Below are 17,917 nucleotides of genomic sequence, written 5' to 3' on the forward strand. Positions count from 1 at the left end.
TGCGTCGTGTGGATCCGCATCTGCGATACTGTAATTACAGTGGCCAGGTGTCAGTTGTGCGACGATTTTGAAAATGCCGATCCGACAAACACCCCCTGCAGCCCACCCCGCATGCGTTGCACTTGCATGCCTCACGCGGCGGTCCAGTCCTCTTCGTCTGCGCAAGACAGCCTGCGCTCGCCCACCATCAAGGCTATTAAACAAAAGCCTAATTTACACATGGGCGCAGCCCCAACCTCCTGCACGCTTCAGCACAACAACACTGCCAAGCCATCCGACGCAACATCCGACGCAACATCCTTGCGTGTAGCAGCGCGACGATACCCGCACCCCGGAGAAGAGATTAGCTACAAACGTTGCAACGCCAATGTCTGAGCCATTGCCTGAGCCCCGCCCGCCTGAGACTTGACAAATTTAGTCTCAAGTGGTTTGCCAACCTGCGCCGTTGGCAGGGCTCAGGGTCCATAACGGTCGTCCAGCCTACGGCCAGACGCCCTCAGTCAATTACAATCTCGACCTTCTCCGCCTTGCGCCGCTTTGCCGCCTGCTGACCTCCACCCCCACTGCCACCGCCGTCATCATCATCGGCCTGCGTCAAGTCAACCACCACACTCGCGCTCCCGCCGCCGCCGCCCCCGCCCCGCCTGCCGCTGCCGCTACTGCCGCCCTGCGGCTGCGAGCCCGGCTGCTGCTGCTGCTGCACTTGCTGCTGGCCCGCAAGGACCTGGGTTTGCGGGTAGGGCGGGGTTTCGCGCCGCTCTCGCCGTCGCAGCTCACTGCCCCCGCCTCCTCCCACCCCGACCGTCCCTTGCTCCCAACTGCCGCCCCTGCCGCCGCCGCTCGCTTCCCTACCGCCCCATGACGCAGCCGCGTTGGCGCGGGTGTGGGTGTCGGCGGGGTGGCTGTGGACGTGGCTGCTGCTGTTCTGAGTCCCACCTCTGCCCCCGCCCCCGCCCCCGCCCGAGCCTCCGCCTGCTCCAACCAGCTCGACGTCGCCCACCATCTCCACATCCCCGCCTGCTGCTGCGGCTGCCTGACCTGCCGCCGCCGCCGCCGCGGCCGCCACCGCCGCCGCCCCAGCACTACCCGCCCGACCCGAGCCGCCCAGACCTGATCCCAGCTGCGAGCCAGGGCGGCCGGTGCTGTCACCCGGGCCGCTGCCGCTCCCGTAACCGCCGCCGCCGCCGCCGCCGCCGCTTCCAGCCCAGCCACTACCATAGTGGCCATCGGCAGGCGGCGGCTGCGTGGGCGGTGTGTGGATGCCGCCGCCACCGCTGCCGCCGCCGCGCTGCACAGTCGGCGTTCCCCGCCCGCCGCCGCCACCGCCGCCACCACCGTTGTCGCCGTCTTCGTCACTGTCCCAGAACAGGTTGCGGCGCATGGCGACGACTGCGTCCGAGTGCGAGCCACCCGCCGCCGCAACGCCGCGGCCGCCAGCGCCGCCGCTGCTGCCGCCGCCGGCGCCCTGCGTGCCGCCCGCTTGGGTGCCGCCTGCTGCCGCCGCCCCACCAGCGACGACGCCGGCGGGGGTGCCATATCCCGACCCAGCCGATCGCGGGACGCCGTACCCGTACAGCTGACTACCGCTACCGGCGCTACCGCCGCCACCCGCACCCGCACCAGAGCCAGCGCCGGCGCTGCCTCCCCACAGCTGCTCCTGCGGCTGGCTCGCGGATTCGAACAGCTGCTCATCCAGGCCCTCCAGATCCAGATCCACCTCCCCTTCGACCCCCACAGCGCCGCCGCCCCCCTCAGCTGCGCCGAATCCGCCTCCACCGGCACCGCCGGCACCGCCGCTGCTGCCGGCGCCGCCCGTCGTGCCCACAGGCGCAGTGTCATAGGCAGCGGCGGCCGCCCCCGCGGGGGCGGCAGCCACTGCTGCTGCGGGCCCAGGGCCGTCCAGCGCCGCCCCGCACACGAAGCGCTTTCGCTCCAACATGGCCCAAATCTGCTCGTCCAGCGTGCCTGCGTGCCGAAGGGTATAAGTACAAAAACAGACGCATGTTTGTGACACGCAGTAAAGCCCGACAGCTGTTCAACGCCAAACTTCCACTGCTGGATATTGTCAGGTTTGAACAGGAAAACGTAGCTTCCCAGCTCCACCTTCCCGTCCTTCAACAACAACAGCGACCCGGAGCCCTCCTCCCTCCCTCCCACAGCCCATCCATTCCTGCTGGGAATGGTGAATTCCCCTTCCCCCCTCGCCCCCCCCCCGACACACACGGCACAGTTTTTCACGCAAACACACGCAAACACACGCCCGCCATCCCTCCCGCGCCCCAGCCACCTTTGGCCATGAGGTAGTAGACGTGCACGTGCGCCGCCTGCCCCACGCGGTGCGCGCGGTCCTCCGCCTGCACCAGCAACGAGGGGCTCTGGTCCAGCTCCACAAACACAACCACCTGCTTGGGAGGAGGCAGGGAGGGAGGCAGGGAGGCACAGGGGGGGCTGTAAATACCAGCCCAAACTAAACCAAACCAAGGCAAAGTCGCAAGGTACAGGCAGAGGCGAGAGTGGGAAGCGATAATATTGATGGGGAATGGAGGGAGCCGAGGCAGGATGAATAGATGAGGGAGGGAGGGAGGCTAAATGGGGGAGGGAGTCGCGGGAGGCAGAAGGGGAGACTGAGGGAGGGAGGCAGCGGATGGAGGCGAGGATGCAGGAAAGGGCTGCGGGAAGGGCTGCGGGAGGACTACGTGGGCGGGCCGAGGCAAGCGCGTGTGCCGGGTTTGTAGGAAGGTGTCTGACAGGCCCGTGCCGGTGGACAAGGGGCTGCATCCGTCAGGGCGCTGGGCTTCCACGCAAACCCACACCGTCACACCGTCACACCGTCACACCGCCTTTGCGCTTTGTTCTTCCTCGTGCTCTTTAACACAGCCACACAGCCACAGAGTCACGTGCACACACCCTCCCAAACCCACCGTGGCGGCTGTGAGGGTGAGGCCGGTGCCGGCGGCGTGCAGGGACAGCAGCGCCACACGCGGCGTGCGGGGCCCCAGGCGTTGGAAGGCCGCCACCGCCTTGTCGCGCTCGTGGGCGGGAGTGGAGCCGTCGATGCGCATGTGCATCACCTTGAGCTGTGGGGGTAGGTGGGGGGGGGGGGGATTCATGCGAACGGGGGCGGAGATATCAGTGGTGCGATCAAGGTTGGAACTGCTTTTGGACTAGCGTGCCTTGTCCTTTGCCTTTGCTGCCTCTAATTTCTTACTGGGAATGGTGCAAACAAACACACACACACACACACATACACACACATACACACGCACACACACACACAAACACGCACCTGCTTAAGGTGCTCCTGCAGGCCGTTCAGCACCTCCTGGTGGTGCGCGAACACCAGCACCTTGCAGGGCCCACTCACACCACCACCACCACCCGCCTCGTCACCACCACCTCCGCCAGCAGCACCACCACCACCACCTCCTGCGGCGGCTGCAGCGGCGGCGGCCTGTGTGGCGGTGGCGTCGTCGGCGTCCCGCTCCAGCAGCCGCGTGAGGAAGGCCTTGGCCTCCGTCAGCTTGGCGGGGCCCGTGGCGCGGTAGGCGGCACTCCAGGCCTGTGCGTGTGTGTGAGAGAGAGTGTGTGTGTTGGGGGGGGGGGGTGCAGGGCGTGGGATGGTGGTGGGTGGGTGGGGCAGGAGCGGAGGGTGCTGTTTGAGGCTGGGGAAAATGCAGGTGGGATGGGGGGTTGCAAAGAGGGCGGTGGTGGAAGTACCCGCATCAGTCACCACAGCACCATCAGTCCCCGAATACACCTTCCATGAACACGGTACATGGGTCGCAACCCTGTTAATGATGAACATGTCCCCCTTACTCCGCAAACACACACACACACACACACTTACACACGCACAACACACACACACACACTTACACACGCACAACACACACACACACACATACACACACACACGCACACACACACACACACACACGCACAACACACACACACACACACTTACACACGCACAACACACACACACACACACACACACGCACACACGCCCCCACCTGCTGCCTCGCGCTCAGCGCCTCGTGGCCGCTCATGTGCCCCGCCGCCGCCGCTGCCAGCACCCTCTTGAGCTCCCGCAGGTCGGCGGCCACACGCCGCAGGTCGTCCTCACACGGCTGCAGCGGCACCTTGGAGCTGCGGGTGTGTCGTGTGTGTGTGTGGGGGGGGGAGGGGTCGGGGGAGGGGGAGCGCAGAGGGGGGTTCCATACATGATTAAGACGAGATGATGTTGGCATGTTGTTGCAGCAGGTCAAGGGGAGGGAGCAGACCGGGATGAGGGAGGGGGGAGCGGGAGGTTGGAAGTGGAAGCTGTGTTGTGCAAGTGGCGCGCAGGTGAGAGGGAGGTAATGGGTCATGGGCCCATGCGTTTACCCTCGACATCCCACCATCGCAACATCCTCAGCATGTCCCGTACAGCCCCGGCGTGTCCTTGACCCACCACCTCCCTCCCTCCCTCCCGCCCCTCCCCATCTCTCTCATTCCCTCCTCCCCCCCTCCCCTCCCCCTCCTCCCCTCCTCCCTCCCCCCTCGCACCGTATCTTGGGCGGCAGGTCCCCCAGCACCTCGTCCTTTCGCCGCCGCACCATGACACACTCGCCCAGCACCGCCTTCAGCTCCCCCAGCGCATTGGCGCCCGTGTACTCCTGGCCCGGGAAGCCCCCAGCCGGGCTGTAGCCGCCGCCGCGTCCTCCGCCGTAGCCGCGGCCTCCGCTACTGCCGCGGCCTCCGGCTCCGGGGCTGTTGGGAGTCTGGTGTTGTTGTTGTTGTTGTTGGTAGAAGGTGTTGGCTGTGTTGACGCAGTAGCGGTCGCCGTACTCGGTGTAGGAGCCCAGCAGGCCGGGCTTTAGCATGTCCACCTGTGTGTGTGTGTGTGTGGTATGCCGGACCATCCACGCGTTGTCATTACAGTAACCACCCCCTGCACATACACGCACGCTCTCCCCCGGCACGCTGCCCCGCCCCAGGACTTATTAATTTGTTGGGCTTGGTCATGTAGCCCCCCTCCCCTGCGGCTGCAGTTTCTCCTTGCAGCGCGACTGTTTCCTTACGGGATTGGTTCAAAGTTACATGCCCCCCTGCCGCCCACGCCCAGCCTTCTCCAAACTACGGTAATCATGCCTGGACGCCCCTGCCCGCGCCTACCTGCGTGAACAGCTCGATGGGGCGGTTGAGGATGGCGGTGCCGGTGCACAGCACTGCACGGTCCGCGGCGCGCACCAGCGGCCCGATCTTCTGCGCGCGCTGCGTGGTCCGATTCTTGAGCGCGTGGCACTCGTCGCAGATGATGGCGCGGTACCTGTGCGCACCACAGGCATTCATAGACAGATGGGGGGGGGGCGGGGTTGCAACGATTGTTACAGAGAAGTGTAGCGAAGTAGGCAGCAGGCGTAGGAGTGCACGTACGCAGGGTAGGTGCTGATTGCTGAAGGCCGGCCCGGCCTGATCCGGTTCTACAACACCGCGTGACAGCTGTGTGGGCTCCAGTCCCCTTTCTGCCGCCTCCAGTCTGACCCCAGCATACCTACACGTGTTTCTTTCCCCGTACACTAACGCGCACACAGCCACATACACAGCCCATTCCCGGCTTCCGTGCCCCCTCCGGTGCCTCCTCCCATTGCGTGCGCCCCCAGCCCCCAGCCCCCAGCCCCCAGCCACCGCACCTGCTGGCGTGCTGCGGCGCTATCTTGGTGGCCAGGTCGTAGCTCACAACCGCAATGTGCGGCCGCAACCGCCCGCCCCCACCAGCCCTGCCGCCTCCCCGCGGGTACTCCTCGTGATCCGAGCCAGGCTCAATGCCCGCCGCCGCCGCCAGCCGGTCCCAGTCCGTGACTGCGCCCACCTGCCACAGGTCCGCCGGCGCGGGCTGCAGGTGCGGCGGCAGCCACTGCTGCACCGCCTGCGCGCGTGGGGGGTTGGGAGGGATGGAAAGGATCGGAAGCAAGCAGGGCAGCGTGTGAAGCGCAGCGCCAAGCATGTCGGTACGGTAGGCGGGCTGCTGCATCGGCTTTCACTGCCACCGCCCGGCGCCGCTGCTCGCTGCGCATAAAACTGTTCTTCATTAAATTGTTGCAAGGGTATGTTCGTTATTCGGTGTGGTCCTTCTGCACTAGGCGTTCACCCAGCTCCAACCTCCATATGTGCGCGCGCCATTTGCCGCGAGACCGTGCTCACCGCAACCCAGGCGAAGCGTAGTGACGTGGGGCAGATGATCAGCAGCGGCCAGTCCTCCGTGTAGCAGGACATGAGCGTCAGGGCCTGGCAGCAAGCGGGCGAGCTCAGTCTGCAAACTCAACTACAACTTCAACACTGTAATGGACAGGACACGCTGGCTCTGAGTGTGCTAGTCCCAAGCCCCAGTAAGCCCACGCCCGCGCCCGCGCCCGCGCCCGCGCCCGCGCCCGCGCCCATACCTGCACGGTCTTGCCCAGCCCCATCTCATCCGCATACAGCACGCGGCCCCCAAAGCGCACGCCTGCCAGCACGCCCTCCCGCTGGTACGCGAACAGCCGCCCCCACAGCTCCGGGTCCACCTTGGGGAGCACCCACTGTGAACAGGCGGCGGTGCGTAGAAGCGGCATGATGAGAAAGCGCCATGGCTCAAGCCTTCCGGTCAAGGCAATGCACCGAGGAATGGCATGCTCAAACCAAGCCAGACTGTTTCTAGTGCATCTTCTTGAGTGTATGCTGCAATCTACGGCACTCTTGGCTCAGTGTGGCCAAGTACAGGCGGCCCAGCGAGCCTGGCAGTGGTCCTACCACACTGCCAGCCCTCAAACCCGGTCATTTTGGACCCCGTAGGACTGTGGGCAGGATGCACGTGTGGGCGACCGTTCTAGTGCCTGGACGCTTGCGCCCTGGTTAGTGCGTGCGCTGTGCGTGTGTGGACGATTCCCGGCACTCCTGTGCCTAGGCTTGTGGTGTTGAGGCACAGCGGTGGGGCTCTGGCGGGTTGAGGCTTGGCTAGGACTCACTGTGCGCGGATTCACACGGACTTTGACCGCGGGAGGGTTTGCAGCAAAGTCGGGTTGGTAGAGTCAAGTTGGGCCCTGACAGCATGTGATGGCTTGGCGTCTTCAGGTGCTGGGACTGTTCCCTCTGTAACATCCGCATTCTTAGGACTAGGCAAGGCGACAATGGGGAAATACAGGCAAGCGACAATAGGGGAAACAAAAAGAGAAGGCCTCACAGCGGGGGCCACAAGGGCTGGCGCAAAAGCAAGAGAGGTCCTGCTGAGATTTGAACTCAGGTTAGCAGATTCAGAGTCTGCTGTCCTAACCACTAGACCACAGGACCAACTTGTCTCCGCATCACCGCTATCGCGGTGCTTGTGGACGCCCAATGTGGGGCTCGAACCCACGACCACAAGGTTAAGAGCCTTGCGCTCTACCGACTGAGCTAACCGGGCTGCTTTTGGGGATGCACAATCAATCTTTTCTATTAGATAGATAAATATCGCGACGAGGTTCCCATCGCGGCGCGTCGTTCGAGCTTTCTACGGGTGCCGGGACTGCCCACAATACCACGCCCTCGCTCCCATCACAGATCGCATGACACTGCTCGTGTGCCACCGGCCAGCCTGTCAGCTTAAGGACTCGCAAGAGGTCGTAATATGACGCCGACCAACGCTGAGGTGATCAGCGCTTGTGTGTGCGGTGAGCCAGGCCCCGAACCACTCGGCATGTCGACAGGCAGGTCGGCGCCCAATTTGATACCTCTGCCATCAACTTAAAACAACACCTCAAGGCTCAAGCAGTCCATAATATCCTCATTTGATCACTTCTCTCTCCGATGTTGCACAAATAAGCAGCTGGAAATGCCCTCGCTTCCTGGGCCTTCCTACGCCGTTGACGCAACTTTTGGAGACTAATTGTGCAGGCAGGCGCAAACAGGGTTGATCCGTTGGTTGGTCTTAGCGAACCCACCTAGCACAGGCGTAGGTCGTGTCCCCTGTCCATTCCCCATATAGATTGCTTCGCCTAGGTCCGGAGAGGTAACTACCGCAGGCAGGCTGCGGCTTAAGAGGCCATTCGCAGCGGGCAGGTATGCGGCTGGTATGTTGCGGTAGTTGCGGAAGGGGAAAGGCAGCTTCCTAGGTCCACGGCGTAGGTCCACGGCTTTGGGCGTGCGATGGGACAGTGGTAAGGCAGGTTGGTAAAGTCCCGTAGGGTGCAGCTGATTCCCAGAACCCAACAGATGGCACACAATTGGCAACGGCAGGGCAGGAGTGCGCGGCTGGTCGAACGCCGGCCCACGGCTTTGGGCAATGTCCAGGTGAGGAGCATCATGCATTGTAAGCCCCGCTCCAAGCATGTCCACACGCCCCTAAAAGCAGGCTGGGACGTGCTAGGTGATGTCAAGAGCTTTAATTGGCTCCGAAAAGGATCAGAGTCGCAATAGTAAAAATGACGAAGGCAGGGTTTGAACCTGCGCCCTTTCGGACAGGAGCCTAAATCCTGCGCCTTAGACCACTCGGCCACTTCGCCAATTGTGTTTCCAGAAGATCACCGCTGTCGCAGTGCTTGTGGACGCCCAATGTGGGGCTCGAACCCACGACCACAAGGTTAAGAGCCTTGCGCTCTACCGACTGAGCTAACCGGGCTGCTTTTGGGGATGTACGGCAGGCAATTTTAAGTGCATAATCAAGTCGGAACGAGGTTCCCATCGCGGCGCGTCGCTCGAGCTCAGCGAATACCCGCTGGGACCGCCCATCTTTTTTTTTGTTGTGTGTGGTTACAAGGTGGTGAGCACGACGTGCATTCCTGTCCTTGTAGAAACCTAGGCCCGGGCCGGGGGGCCCTTATAACGCCTGCAACACTTATATATGCAGCTAGTTTGGTCCCCGAATGGGGGTGCTTATGCCCATCAGACCCATCACAGACCCCACCTCATTGCACGCAGACACGCGCCGCATCTCAGCATCACACCCTCCAGATACTGGTCGCTGGCAGTTTGGGTCAGGCGACACGCTGCTGTATGACTGTGCACGTGAGGCGCGTGGGAGTGCTCAATGCCTTAGTGCCTTACCCTGCTCTGGCCCGCCATGCCTTTGGCCTCAGGTGGACAGGGCTGGCACATGGCCCGTGTTAGTGGCCCTTGTGAGAGGCCCGGGTGCGTGAGAGGCCCTGACGGCCCTACCAGCCCCTGGCCCTACCCTGCTGTCTGGCCTGTCATGTCCTCACCCCACCCGTTACCACCGCAATGGTGCCCCCGTGGCTGCCGCGGCACAGTCCAGTTGGACTCAAGTGCGTACGTACAGGCATACAGGGTGATGGGGGCTCGGATATGGAAGCTCAGGCAAAGCTGGTGCAGGGGAGAGAGCTGGTGGAAGCTGTCTCGCCTGGCTGTTACCACCTGAGTGTGTCTGGTGGTCTGTCCCCTTCTGTGAAGCTGACACATATGTTCCTGCTGGCCCCATAGCCCCACACCCCGCTTTTGGCTGCTGAATGAAAGGTTGCGCATTTGAGCACCTCGGAAGCGGTAGGGACAACACACCCACCTCTTCTGCTTGCTTGTACGTCGTTCGTGGGCTCCAAGCCGACGTCCGTTTCACCAGAATGTCGAGCACCTGCGCATATCGTGCACAGCAATGTGGGTTGCGGTGCCAGGATGGACAAAGGCTTTGCATGCAATGGCACATCACGGTGCGTAGTATGGCAAGCTACCAACATCTAGTATAAACGCAGCACCCTGTCGCACTCACCCGCGGCGGTGCGTCCTAACGCAGCAGTCCGCAACAGCAACATGCAGTAGGAACACACAAGGATACATGGGGGTTGCTTTGTTAGGCTTGTAAGCATATCGTGGCAGATAAGCAGGCAGGGGAAAACTACAAACCGCCGGTGTGTACTCGCCCCTCCGTGGTGTGGAATACGGTACATGGCCCCTAGCATCATTGGGCCCACGCAGCCATGGCCACGTACCGACTGGCTGCATCCAACAGACTATGCATGCAGGAATAACAAAGCCCCGACCGCAAAAGAAAAGCAACACACCTGCACTCGGTAGCCGTTGCGGGTCAGTAGGTCACGGGCCTGTCACGCGTTCACGCACAGGGCAAGCGTGCGGTGTCAGCCGCAGACAGCTGGAGCTGTCCGTGTTCGCGCTGCCCCAGAGACTGCTGAGTAACCCCACTCAGAAATCAAACGTAGCGCGCGCAGCGCACATCTCAGCGCTACGCCGGAAAACTAACGACTGGCATGCCCCACGGCTGCCACGGCATACCGCACGGTTCTGACGCATGACGATGGCATTCCCGCAAGGGGATGCCCGCGAGGGGATTCAATCACACCCTCGGTGCTCCCCCCCGCCCCCGCGAATCATGCCTCACACCTCGCGAACCCTGCCTCCTCAGTCACTGGTACACATAAAAAGCGCACGCACCAGCGCGCGCCCGCATGCGCGCACGCACGCACGCACCTCTAGGTAGCACCCCGACCGGATGCGCCACACGCCCACGCCCTTGTCCCAGTGCCGACCCGACTCGGGCCTATGGGAAAGAGCGGGCAGCACACAAGCGATGGTGGGTGTGGACACCGCAGAAGGTCAGAGCCGCCAGCAATCCAGCTGGGATACTGTCGGGGTATAGTTGGCTATGGAGTAGAATCCCCAAGCGCTCATGAACATGGCCCACAGCCCCCACAGCCATTCCCTGCTTCGTGGACGCCCCCCTCACCAGGGTAGCTGCATGATGACGTCGCGAAAGGGCTCATGGTACACGGGCGTCTTGAGGCCGAGGTCCCCGGGCGCGATCTCCAGCACCTGTCACATGGGGTGAGCAGCAGCAGAGGGCAGCGGCAACGCTGGCGGTAGGAAACAGGAAGCAGCCGTGGGGTGCATGGCTAGACGGGCACACCACAGGAAGGGCTAGCGGCGAGGCGCAGGCTGCTCAGGGCAGGCCAACGTGAGCATGACGCATGCACAGAGCCTGTTTGGTTACCGTATCACACGACAGCCTGCACGGCGCACTGTGCCCAGACACCATCGCGCCCCCAGCTACAACCCATGCCACCCCGCATACCCGTCATACTCCGCCCCTCCGTGCCCGCCTCCCGAGTCCTGACCAACGACCGCCAACGGCACAGCACCTACGCACCTGGACCTGCACCAGCATGCCCCCGCCGACCCCGGTCGGGGCCTGCGGGGTCGCGTACGGCCCTCCACCCGCCTGGCCCGCAGCGGCGGGCGGCGACTGCATCTGCGGCGGCGCCGGGCGTGGCTGCTGCGGCGTCTGGGGGTACGGCAGCGGCTGCTGGTGCCCGGGCTGTCCCGCATGGAAGGGGACGTCCTGCTGGGATGCTGCAGTGCCGAAGCGCGGGCTGCCGTGGGTGTCGTAGCCGTGCTGAGGGGGCGGCGGGGGCTGAGGCAGGCCGCCGTGCTGCGGAGCCGCGTGCTGCTGGTGGCCGGCGGGGCCAGGGTGCGCCGGGCGGCGCCACTCATCTGCCCAGAAGAATCGGTTCTTGTGTCCGTCAGGACATTTGAAGAACCACCTGTAGTCGTTTGCAGAACGGTCGCCGGCAGGGGCCGCAGGCAGAGCGTCAGTATTGGGCGCAGGCAACCGCGTCACCCCCCTTCCCCATCCGCCAACCGCCGAACCGCACGACTGGCGCTTTCCACCTCAGGCGCGAGAGCAGGTTCGCTTGCAGATATCCAAGACCACCAACGACACTCCTCAGCATCGCCACTTACCTGCCGAGGTTCGGGCTCGACTCGGAGCGAGTCTGCATGCAGCGGGCCTCCACTCCACAGGTGTCACAGCATGGATATGGAGGCTGCGGCTGCGGTTGATTCATATATGCCATACTTGCTCAAGCGACTGGAAGCTCGTTGCTTGGTGCGGAATCTCAAGGCATCGCGTTGTAACAGCTCAGATACTGGTGGTGCAGCCCGCGAATGCCAGTTACAGTGCAATATGCATATTCTCAGGAGCAGAACAGGGTTAAACGCAAGTGGGTTCAAACTAAGGTGGTCGACACAAAAGCAACGCTGCTTGTTTGCTATGGCTTCTGCGCATCTCTATTTCAGTGACGATGAGCGAAGATAATACCTAATTGGTGTGAAGCAGCGCAGCAAGGGCAGTTTCTGATGACCGGCCCGTGGGGCGCCCATCCTGTGTGCTACCGACTGCTACCGCCACGCCGGCACGCGCCGGCCAGTGCACGCTCCCTCTCCTGACCCTCCCCTTGCACTTGTGCGCTGTTGCCCAACAACCAGTAGCCGATGTGTCACACCATCCTGCCTGCGTCCTCGCCCTCTGACCTCTGCCCGTACCGTGTATTCGGACTCTTGCCTATGCTTACACCTGCTAGAACTCCCGCGCGTTCAGTCCCCACAGACGCTACACGGTCGCCTGATGCGTGCCCATTTCGCACCCACGGTCCTGCACTCCTGCGGAAGCCTTTCGCGACATCATCATGCAGCTACTTCCCTGTCATGTGACACCCGCACAACAGCACACCTCCCTATCCAACCCCCACGCGCACACCGCCTTGCGTACTACTGTCCTTTCATGCGTCCCCATTGGCACCGCCACGTTGCACCACCTGCACCATAAATACACATGCTTACTCGCGCTGCGTGCTCGCGGCACGCGCATTGGCACTTGGCACAGTCACCCACCCTCAAGGTCCGCACGCGTATACCATGACCATCCACCCCCTCTGACCGCCGGGAATGGTGAACGCAACAGCGACTGGCGCTGGTGCGCAACTCCCCGTGCGCATTCCTTGCCACCTATGCTCTTTCCATCCTTCCTCCTAAAAGCGTAGCATCCGACCAAGCGCCAGGCCACAGCTCCCGGAAAGCAGCTGCAATCCAGTGAGCTTGACAGCTACAGCGTTGTGTTGTGCTCTAATGTGATCGGTCGGTGATGACGGCCCGGCTCGACTCTGTGCAGAACTCGTCCGCATGGCCAGATGCACGTCACATCAGACCTCCCATGCAACAGCCACACCACACCGCACGAAGCACAACCTCGCTCCATGCACGCACACGCACACATGCACACACACACACACACACACACACACACACACACACACACACACACACACACACACACACACACACACACACACACACACACAATGCCTTTCCATTCCCATGCTTATAGGTGAGCTCGACTACGACCAGCGGGCGGGAATACGGGAATTAGGCGTGCTGGGTAAACGTTGTTTAGCGCGCCCAGGGTGCGGAGCATGGACGCATACAGGTGCATCGCGGGGTCAGGCCGAATGGTCGCCCGTGGGGTTACAGGCTTATCGCGGGTAAGTATGACTACCTGGGTGACGGCAACCACGCGACGCTCGGTAAATTGGTAGGTATCCGTAAGTAACTCCGGCGTCGTCTGGGCGGGCTTTCGTTTCGTTTTTTTAACACACACACACACACACACGCACACGCACACACACATACACACACTGCAACGCATGTAGACCCACAAGAACAAAACCACCTTCAAGCCAAGCGCACAAAGCACTTGACCGCGAGTCACGGCACTCCTCCGGCTCATGCGTCCACTCGCGTGAGGATGTCGGCGCCGGTCTCGGTGATCAGGATGGTGTGTTCAAACTGCGCGCACAAGCCGCGGTCCTTGGTCACCACCGTCCAGTTGTCGCGCCACGTGTCGCACTTGATGCCGCCCTGCGTGCCCCACCGCATGCCGTGCCGTGTGTTAGTGAGCGAAGTTAGAAGTACACGCGAATGATTTACGTCGTGTACTAGGCACGCACTGTGTGTGCATGTGTTGGGCGTGGGCATAGCCGTCAGCGGCGGCGGTGGAATGTATAAGCGACGACGCGCTATCGGTGATGGACATTGAGGCATGGGAGGCAGCCAACCAGAGCCAACCATCAACTCCCTAGCCCGTTGCTCCCGCAACACGTAGCAGCACGCACAACACACGCACGCACCTGCACGATCATGGGCTCGATGGTGAACGTCTCGCCGAGCTGCATGACCCCGGGCTGCGTGTTCTTGTAGTGGAAGATGGTGGGGTGGGAGTGGAAGGCGGCTCCCACGCCGTGGCCCACATAATCCCGAATCACGCCGTACTTGTGCTTGTCCGCAATGGTCTGCAGTCGTGCCGGGGGGCGGGGTTGTAAATACCAGCCTAAACGAAACTAAATCAAGCCAAAGTAGCGGGGCACAGGCAGAGGCGCTAGTTGCAAGCGAGGGGGGAAGCAAAGCAGAGTAAGAGCAAGGCAGAGAGGGAGAGTAAGGGCCAGCAGAGGGAGAGAGTCCAGCCGCTGGCAATGCACAGCCCTTGCGTCCTGTAGCAGCACGCCGCAAAAGCAGGCACGTGCCGACACGGATACCGCAGCCCCACCCACTGCCGGCTCCACAGCCCACCTCTGTACCTGGTGCTCCCTTTCGCCCCCCCCCCCTTTGGACGCACTCCTTTCCGCCGACACCTGCCACCCAACCCCTCGCAGGCCCACGCGCGCGCGCCGCCATATGTGCCCTTCCAAGCCCCACCGCCCGCTCCGCGGCCTCCGTACCTGGATGGTCTTGCCGATGGCGTTGTACGGCACCCCCGGCGCGCACTTCTTGATGGCCTCCAGTAGCGCCTCCTGAGTCACCTCGCACAGCTTCTTGGCGGCTGGGTCCACCTCGCCTGCAGCCACAAGGGGATCCGGTGAGGGGGATTACGTGCCCGAGCCCAACAGAGAGAGGCGCAATGCGCGTGAAGGTATATGTTCAGGGGCATGTGGGCGCTAGGACGCGCGTTGCCCGTGCCGTGGCGTTCGCCCCAACCCGCAAGTTGCTAAGGGTCTGGCTGCACGGACTTCCCTGATTCCTCTCCTTCACGGTCACCCTTCCCCTCACCTGCACTACCACATCCCAAACACCGCCAGCCCTGCTACCACTCACCGACGTAGAACATTCGTGAGGTGTCGCCGTGGTAGCCGTCCAGGTACACGGTGACGTCGATGTTGAGGATGTCGCCCTCCTCCAGTGCGCGGTCGTCCGGGATGCCGTGGCACACGCACTCGTTCACGGACGTGCACACAGACTTGGGGAACTTGCCTGTGGGGGGTGGAAGAGTGGGTGTGGTGGGTGTGGCGGGTGTGGCGGGTGCGGTGGGTGTGGTGGGTGGTGATCCGAAAGGGTGTGGTGATCCGGAAGGGTTTGGGTAGGGGGCAGGTGTTGTGAGGCTGCCCTGCCCTGGACAACCCCACTCCCCGCCCACTCCCTCCCCGCACCTACCGCATCCCGCCCCGCCCGCCTCTCCCGCACTGCCTGCTTTCCCTGTACCGCACCACCGCTTCCGCCGTTCCGCTCCCGCCACTCCTCTCCCTGCCGGCCGCACCGTAGTTGAGCGGCGAGGGGTATGCGCCGTTCTCAATGATCATGGCGTGCACGGCCTTGTCAATCTCGTCCGTGGTGATGCCGGGCCGCACCAGGCTGCCCGCGTACTCCAGCACCTGAGCCGCCAGACGGCCGCTGGCGCGCATCTTGCGCTTGCCCTGGTGGAGGCGATCGATGGGGAGTTGGGGAGGTGGGAGGTGGGAGGTGGGGAGGTGGGAGGTGGGAAGGTAGGGAGGTGGGGAGGTGGGGAGGTGGGGAGGTGGGGAGGTGGGGAGGTGGGGAGGCGGGGAGGGGGGGTGGGCGACGGGTATCCTACGACTGTGCTAACTCCACCCAATACCACTCGGTGCGCCCTCCTGCGTCGCCTTCCTTCCAGGCACTCCTCCCACCCCGGGGACGGGGACCATTCTCGTTGCGGCCTTCTCAATGACCTACATAAACGCGGCGCATGCCCAATTCCACCGACCTGGCAGTCCCCTGGCTGCCCCTAGGGACCTCTACCGCCTGTCCGTGCTCCTCCGCACTCAAGTAAACCACCGCCGGGCTCTGTTGCATTCGCTAGCCGCCCTCCCCTTCGTGCCCTCCGCTGCCCACCCGCACCTTGCTTGCCAGCGTTACCGCCCCTCACCTGCACCCGCCCATACCCAAGCCCTGCCTGCGGCCCCGGCACGCCTCCGCATTCCAGCCCTGCCACCAGCCCTACCACCAGCCCTGCCACAAGCCCTGCCACAAGCCGTGCCACAAGCCCTGCCACCAGAGCTGCCATCAGCCCTGCCACCAGCCCTGCCACCAGCCCTGCCACCAGCCCTGCCGCCACCAGCAGCGCCCCTCCCCCTGCTGCTCCACGACGCCTCGGCCCACCTCCCATAAGTCTTATCGCTTGCAATTAACGCCTCTGCCTGCACTCCGCTTGTTTTCGTTGGTTTTGGTTTAGTTTGTGCTGGTATTTACACCCCCCCCCCCACACACACACACCGCGGCCTCTCACCTCCTCGTTGTGCACCTGGCTGCGGTCCGCCCAGGGCGGGAAGTTGCCCTTGTCGGCGTAGGGCGGCCGCCGGATGTGCGCCGGCACAGGGCTCTTGGGAGACACCTTGCCCTGCTTGAGCGGCGGCCGGTTGTGGCTGTGCGAGGGCCGGTTGGGGGGTTACATTCATGATTAGTTAAGAAGTCGTAGACGGTAGGCCATCTTGCGGAACATGAATGGGGGGGAGGGGGGGCGGGTCGGGGGCGGGTGGTTGGAGATGGTATGGAGGTTGTGGCGTTGTGAGGGTGCATGCGTAATTCGCTGGCCGGGTGGTACACGAGGTGTGCGGGGATGCCATGAAGCTGGTGAAGCAGAAGCCGCTGCGGATTCCGGTTAATCAGATGTACGGTTGGTTAGCTGGATGGTTGGTTCGAGCCCGTTGATTCTTGCATGGGTCTGGCGGTCCTTTCCTTGACCTGGAACGAAGCGCGCCAGGTTCGGCGGGCACCCAGTCCAGGATTTGGGTACCAGGCACGTCCACGGGAGGCCCACTGCCCAGCTGCTCCTAGGGAAGCAGCTACACCGGGATGCCCTCGCGGGCGTCAACGGCCCACTGGCTAGCGCCGCGCCCGGGCAAGGGGGTACGGTCTGCGCTGACAGCGAGCACCAACGCACGCCTTCCGAGTTCCGGCTGACTGGCAGCCAAGATTGCCATCCGCTCTTGTAACAGGTAGCCAGATTTAAAACCGTCATAAGCTGCCTGCCCGCCTTCCTGTCTGACCCACGCCTTGCCGCCGGGCTTTCCTTTGCGCAGTAACGGATCCGGCTGTGGCCTGTGTTTTCGGGCTGCGAACTGCCGCAGCCCCTGCATCATGTAGACCAAACGGGCCTCAGGAGGAGGGCTATAGCCGCATGTGACGCAGGCCTCCCTCGGCAACTGAGTACTGCACTCCCACCTGGCCGCGCGCGCTGTTGCTGTAAACGGGTGGGTGCGCACAGCACCCGCTAGGCTGCGCTAACCTACTCGAACTTCTGCCAGACCCTACTGAATTGCGACACCCCACCGCCTGCTGCAACGGGGGCTACCTGTACGCAAATCCAGTATGCCACCCAAGGTACCCATGTTGCCAGCACCGCTGCAGGTGCCGCAAACTTGGCCCTGAGGCGCAGGCGCCCGTGCTGCCCTGCCCGCACCTGCCACCCCACCCCGTGCCGGGTCTGGCAGGGTCCGCACTTACAGAGGCTTGGTGCTCGCGAAGCCTAGCCCAAATCCCTTGGCCATATTCCAGATCTGCCGGCTGGATGTGAGGCGCGCAGGCGCCTGAGGCGCGACAACCGCGCGAGCCATGCGTGTTGCCACGCCGTGGCCCCCGCACAAAGCGCTGCGCATCGGTGCCGCTTGAAGCGCTACTAGAGTATGTAATTAAAAGTAAATATCAGCGCCTTACTGTGCGCGGTTGGTTTGGCCGGCTGGCCGAGAAGCGCGCACGCAATGTGCGACGCAAGTCACCTGTATCTAGAGTTATGATAACAGGAAGCTTATGTTATGTTATTTGATGGAAGGTTTGCAAGCTAGGGTTGAGTTCATGATGCATTCGGCGACCTGCGGTCCATGCCTGGAGGACACCG

The 17,917-nt window shown here is 63.1% G+C and overlaps 2 protein-coding genes across 2 annotated transcripts; both read right to left on the reverse strand.

Annotated features, from left to right (window-relative positions):
- Positions 1–22: 22 nt before the first annotated feature.
- CHLRE_05g236950v5 (uncharacterized protein) lies at positions 23–12,047 on the reverse strand. The gene is made up of 17 exons (XM_043062282.1): positions 11,701–12,047; positions 11,108–11,501; positions 10,688–10,773; positions 10,432–10,501; positions 10,008–10,046; positions 9,716–9,730; positions 9,512–9,580; positions 6,426–6,560; positions 6,187–6,270; positions 5,676–5,911; positions 5,158–5,311; positions 4,549–4,871; positions 4,014–4,149; positions 3,287–3,559; positions 2,922–3,077; positions 2,288–2,402; positions 23–1,965 (listed from the first exon to the last, which is right to left on the reverse strand). Exons 1-17 carry the CDS (start codon positions 11,736–11,738, stop codon positions 497–499), a joined length of 3,792 nt encoding a protein of 1,263 aa, XP_042924846.1. The 5' UTR covers positions 11,739–12,047; the 3' UTR covers positions 23–496.
- Positions 12,048–12,295: 248 nt separating this feature from the next.
- CHLRE_05g237000v5 (uncharacterized protein) lies at positions 12,296–17,796 on the reverse strand. The gene is made up of 7 exons (XM_001697686.2): positions 17,527–17,796; positions 16,310–16,445; positions 15,323–15,479; positions 14,884–15,039; positions 14,511–14,626; positions 13,923–14,084; positions 12,296–13,653 (listed from the first exon to the last, which is right to left on the reverse strand). The coding sequence occupies exons 1-7, from the start codon at positions 17,676–17,678 to the stop codon at positions 13,519–13,521; spliced, it is 1,014 nt and encodes a 337-aa protein (XP_001697738.1). The 5' UTR covers positions 17,679–17,796; the 3' UTR covers positions 12,296–13,518.
- Positions 17,797–17,917: the final 121 nt, after the last annotated feature.

Source organism: Chlamydomonas reinhardtii, chromosome 5 (assembly GCF_000002595.2).
Source record: "Chlamydomonas reinhardtii strain CC-503 cw92 mt+ chromosome 5, whole genome shotgun sequence".
Classification (NCBI taxonomy): domain Eukaryota; kingdom Viridiplantae; phylum Chlorophyta; class Chlorophyceae; order Chlamydomonadales; family Chlamydomonadaceae; genus Chlamydomonas; species Chlamydomonas reinhardtii.

Bases quoted from the DNA above. Each gene is read 5' to 3' on its own strand.
- CHLRE_05g236950v5 (XM_043062282.1), bottom strand. From the start codon at position 11,738: ATGCAGACTCGCTCCGAGTCGAGCCCGAACCTCGGCAG. The intron at 5,312-5,675 runs GTGCGGTGGCTG...TGGTGCGCACAG, and splicing joins GCGCCGCAGCACGCCAGCAG to GTACCGCGCCATCATCTGCG. The intron at 3,078-3,286 runs GTGCGTGTTTGT...CTACCCCCACAG, and splicing joins TGCAGGAGCACCTTAAGCAG to CTCAAGGTGATGCACATGCG.
- CHLRE_05g237000v5 (XM_001697686.2), bottom strand. From the start codon at position 17,678: ATGCGCAGCGCTTTGTGCGGGGGCCACGGCGTGGCAACACGCATGGCT. The intron at 15,040-15,322 runs GTGCGGCCGGCA...CACCCCCCACAG, and splicing joins CCCCTCGCCGCTCAACTACG to GCAAGTTCCCCAAGTCTGTG. The intron at 14,627-14,883 runs GTGAGTGGTAGC...TTGTGGCTGCAG, and splicing joins CTCACGAATGTTCTACGTCG to GCGAGGTGGACCCAGCCGCC.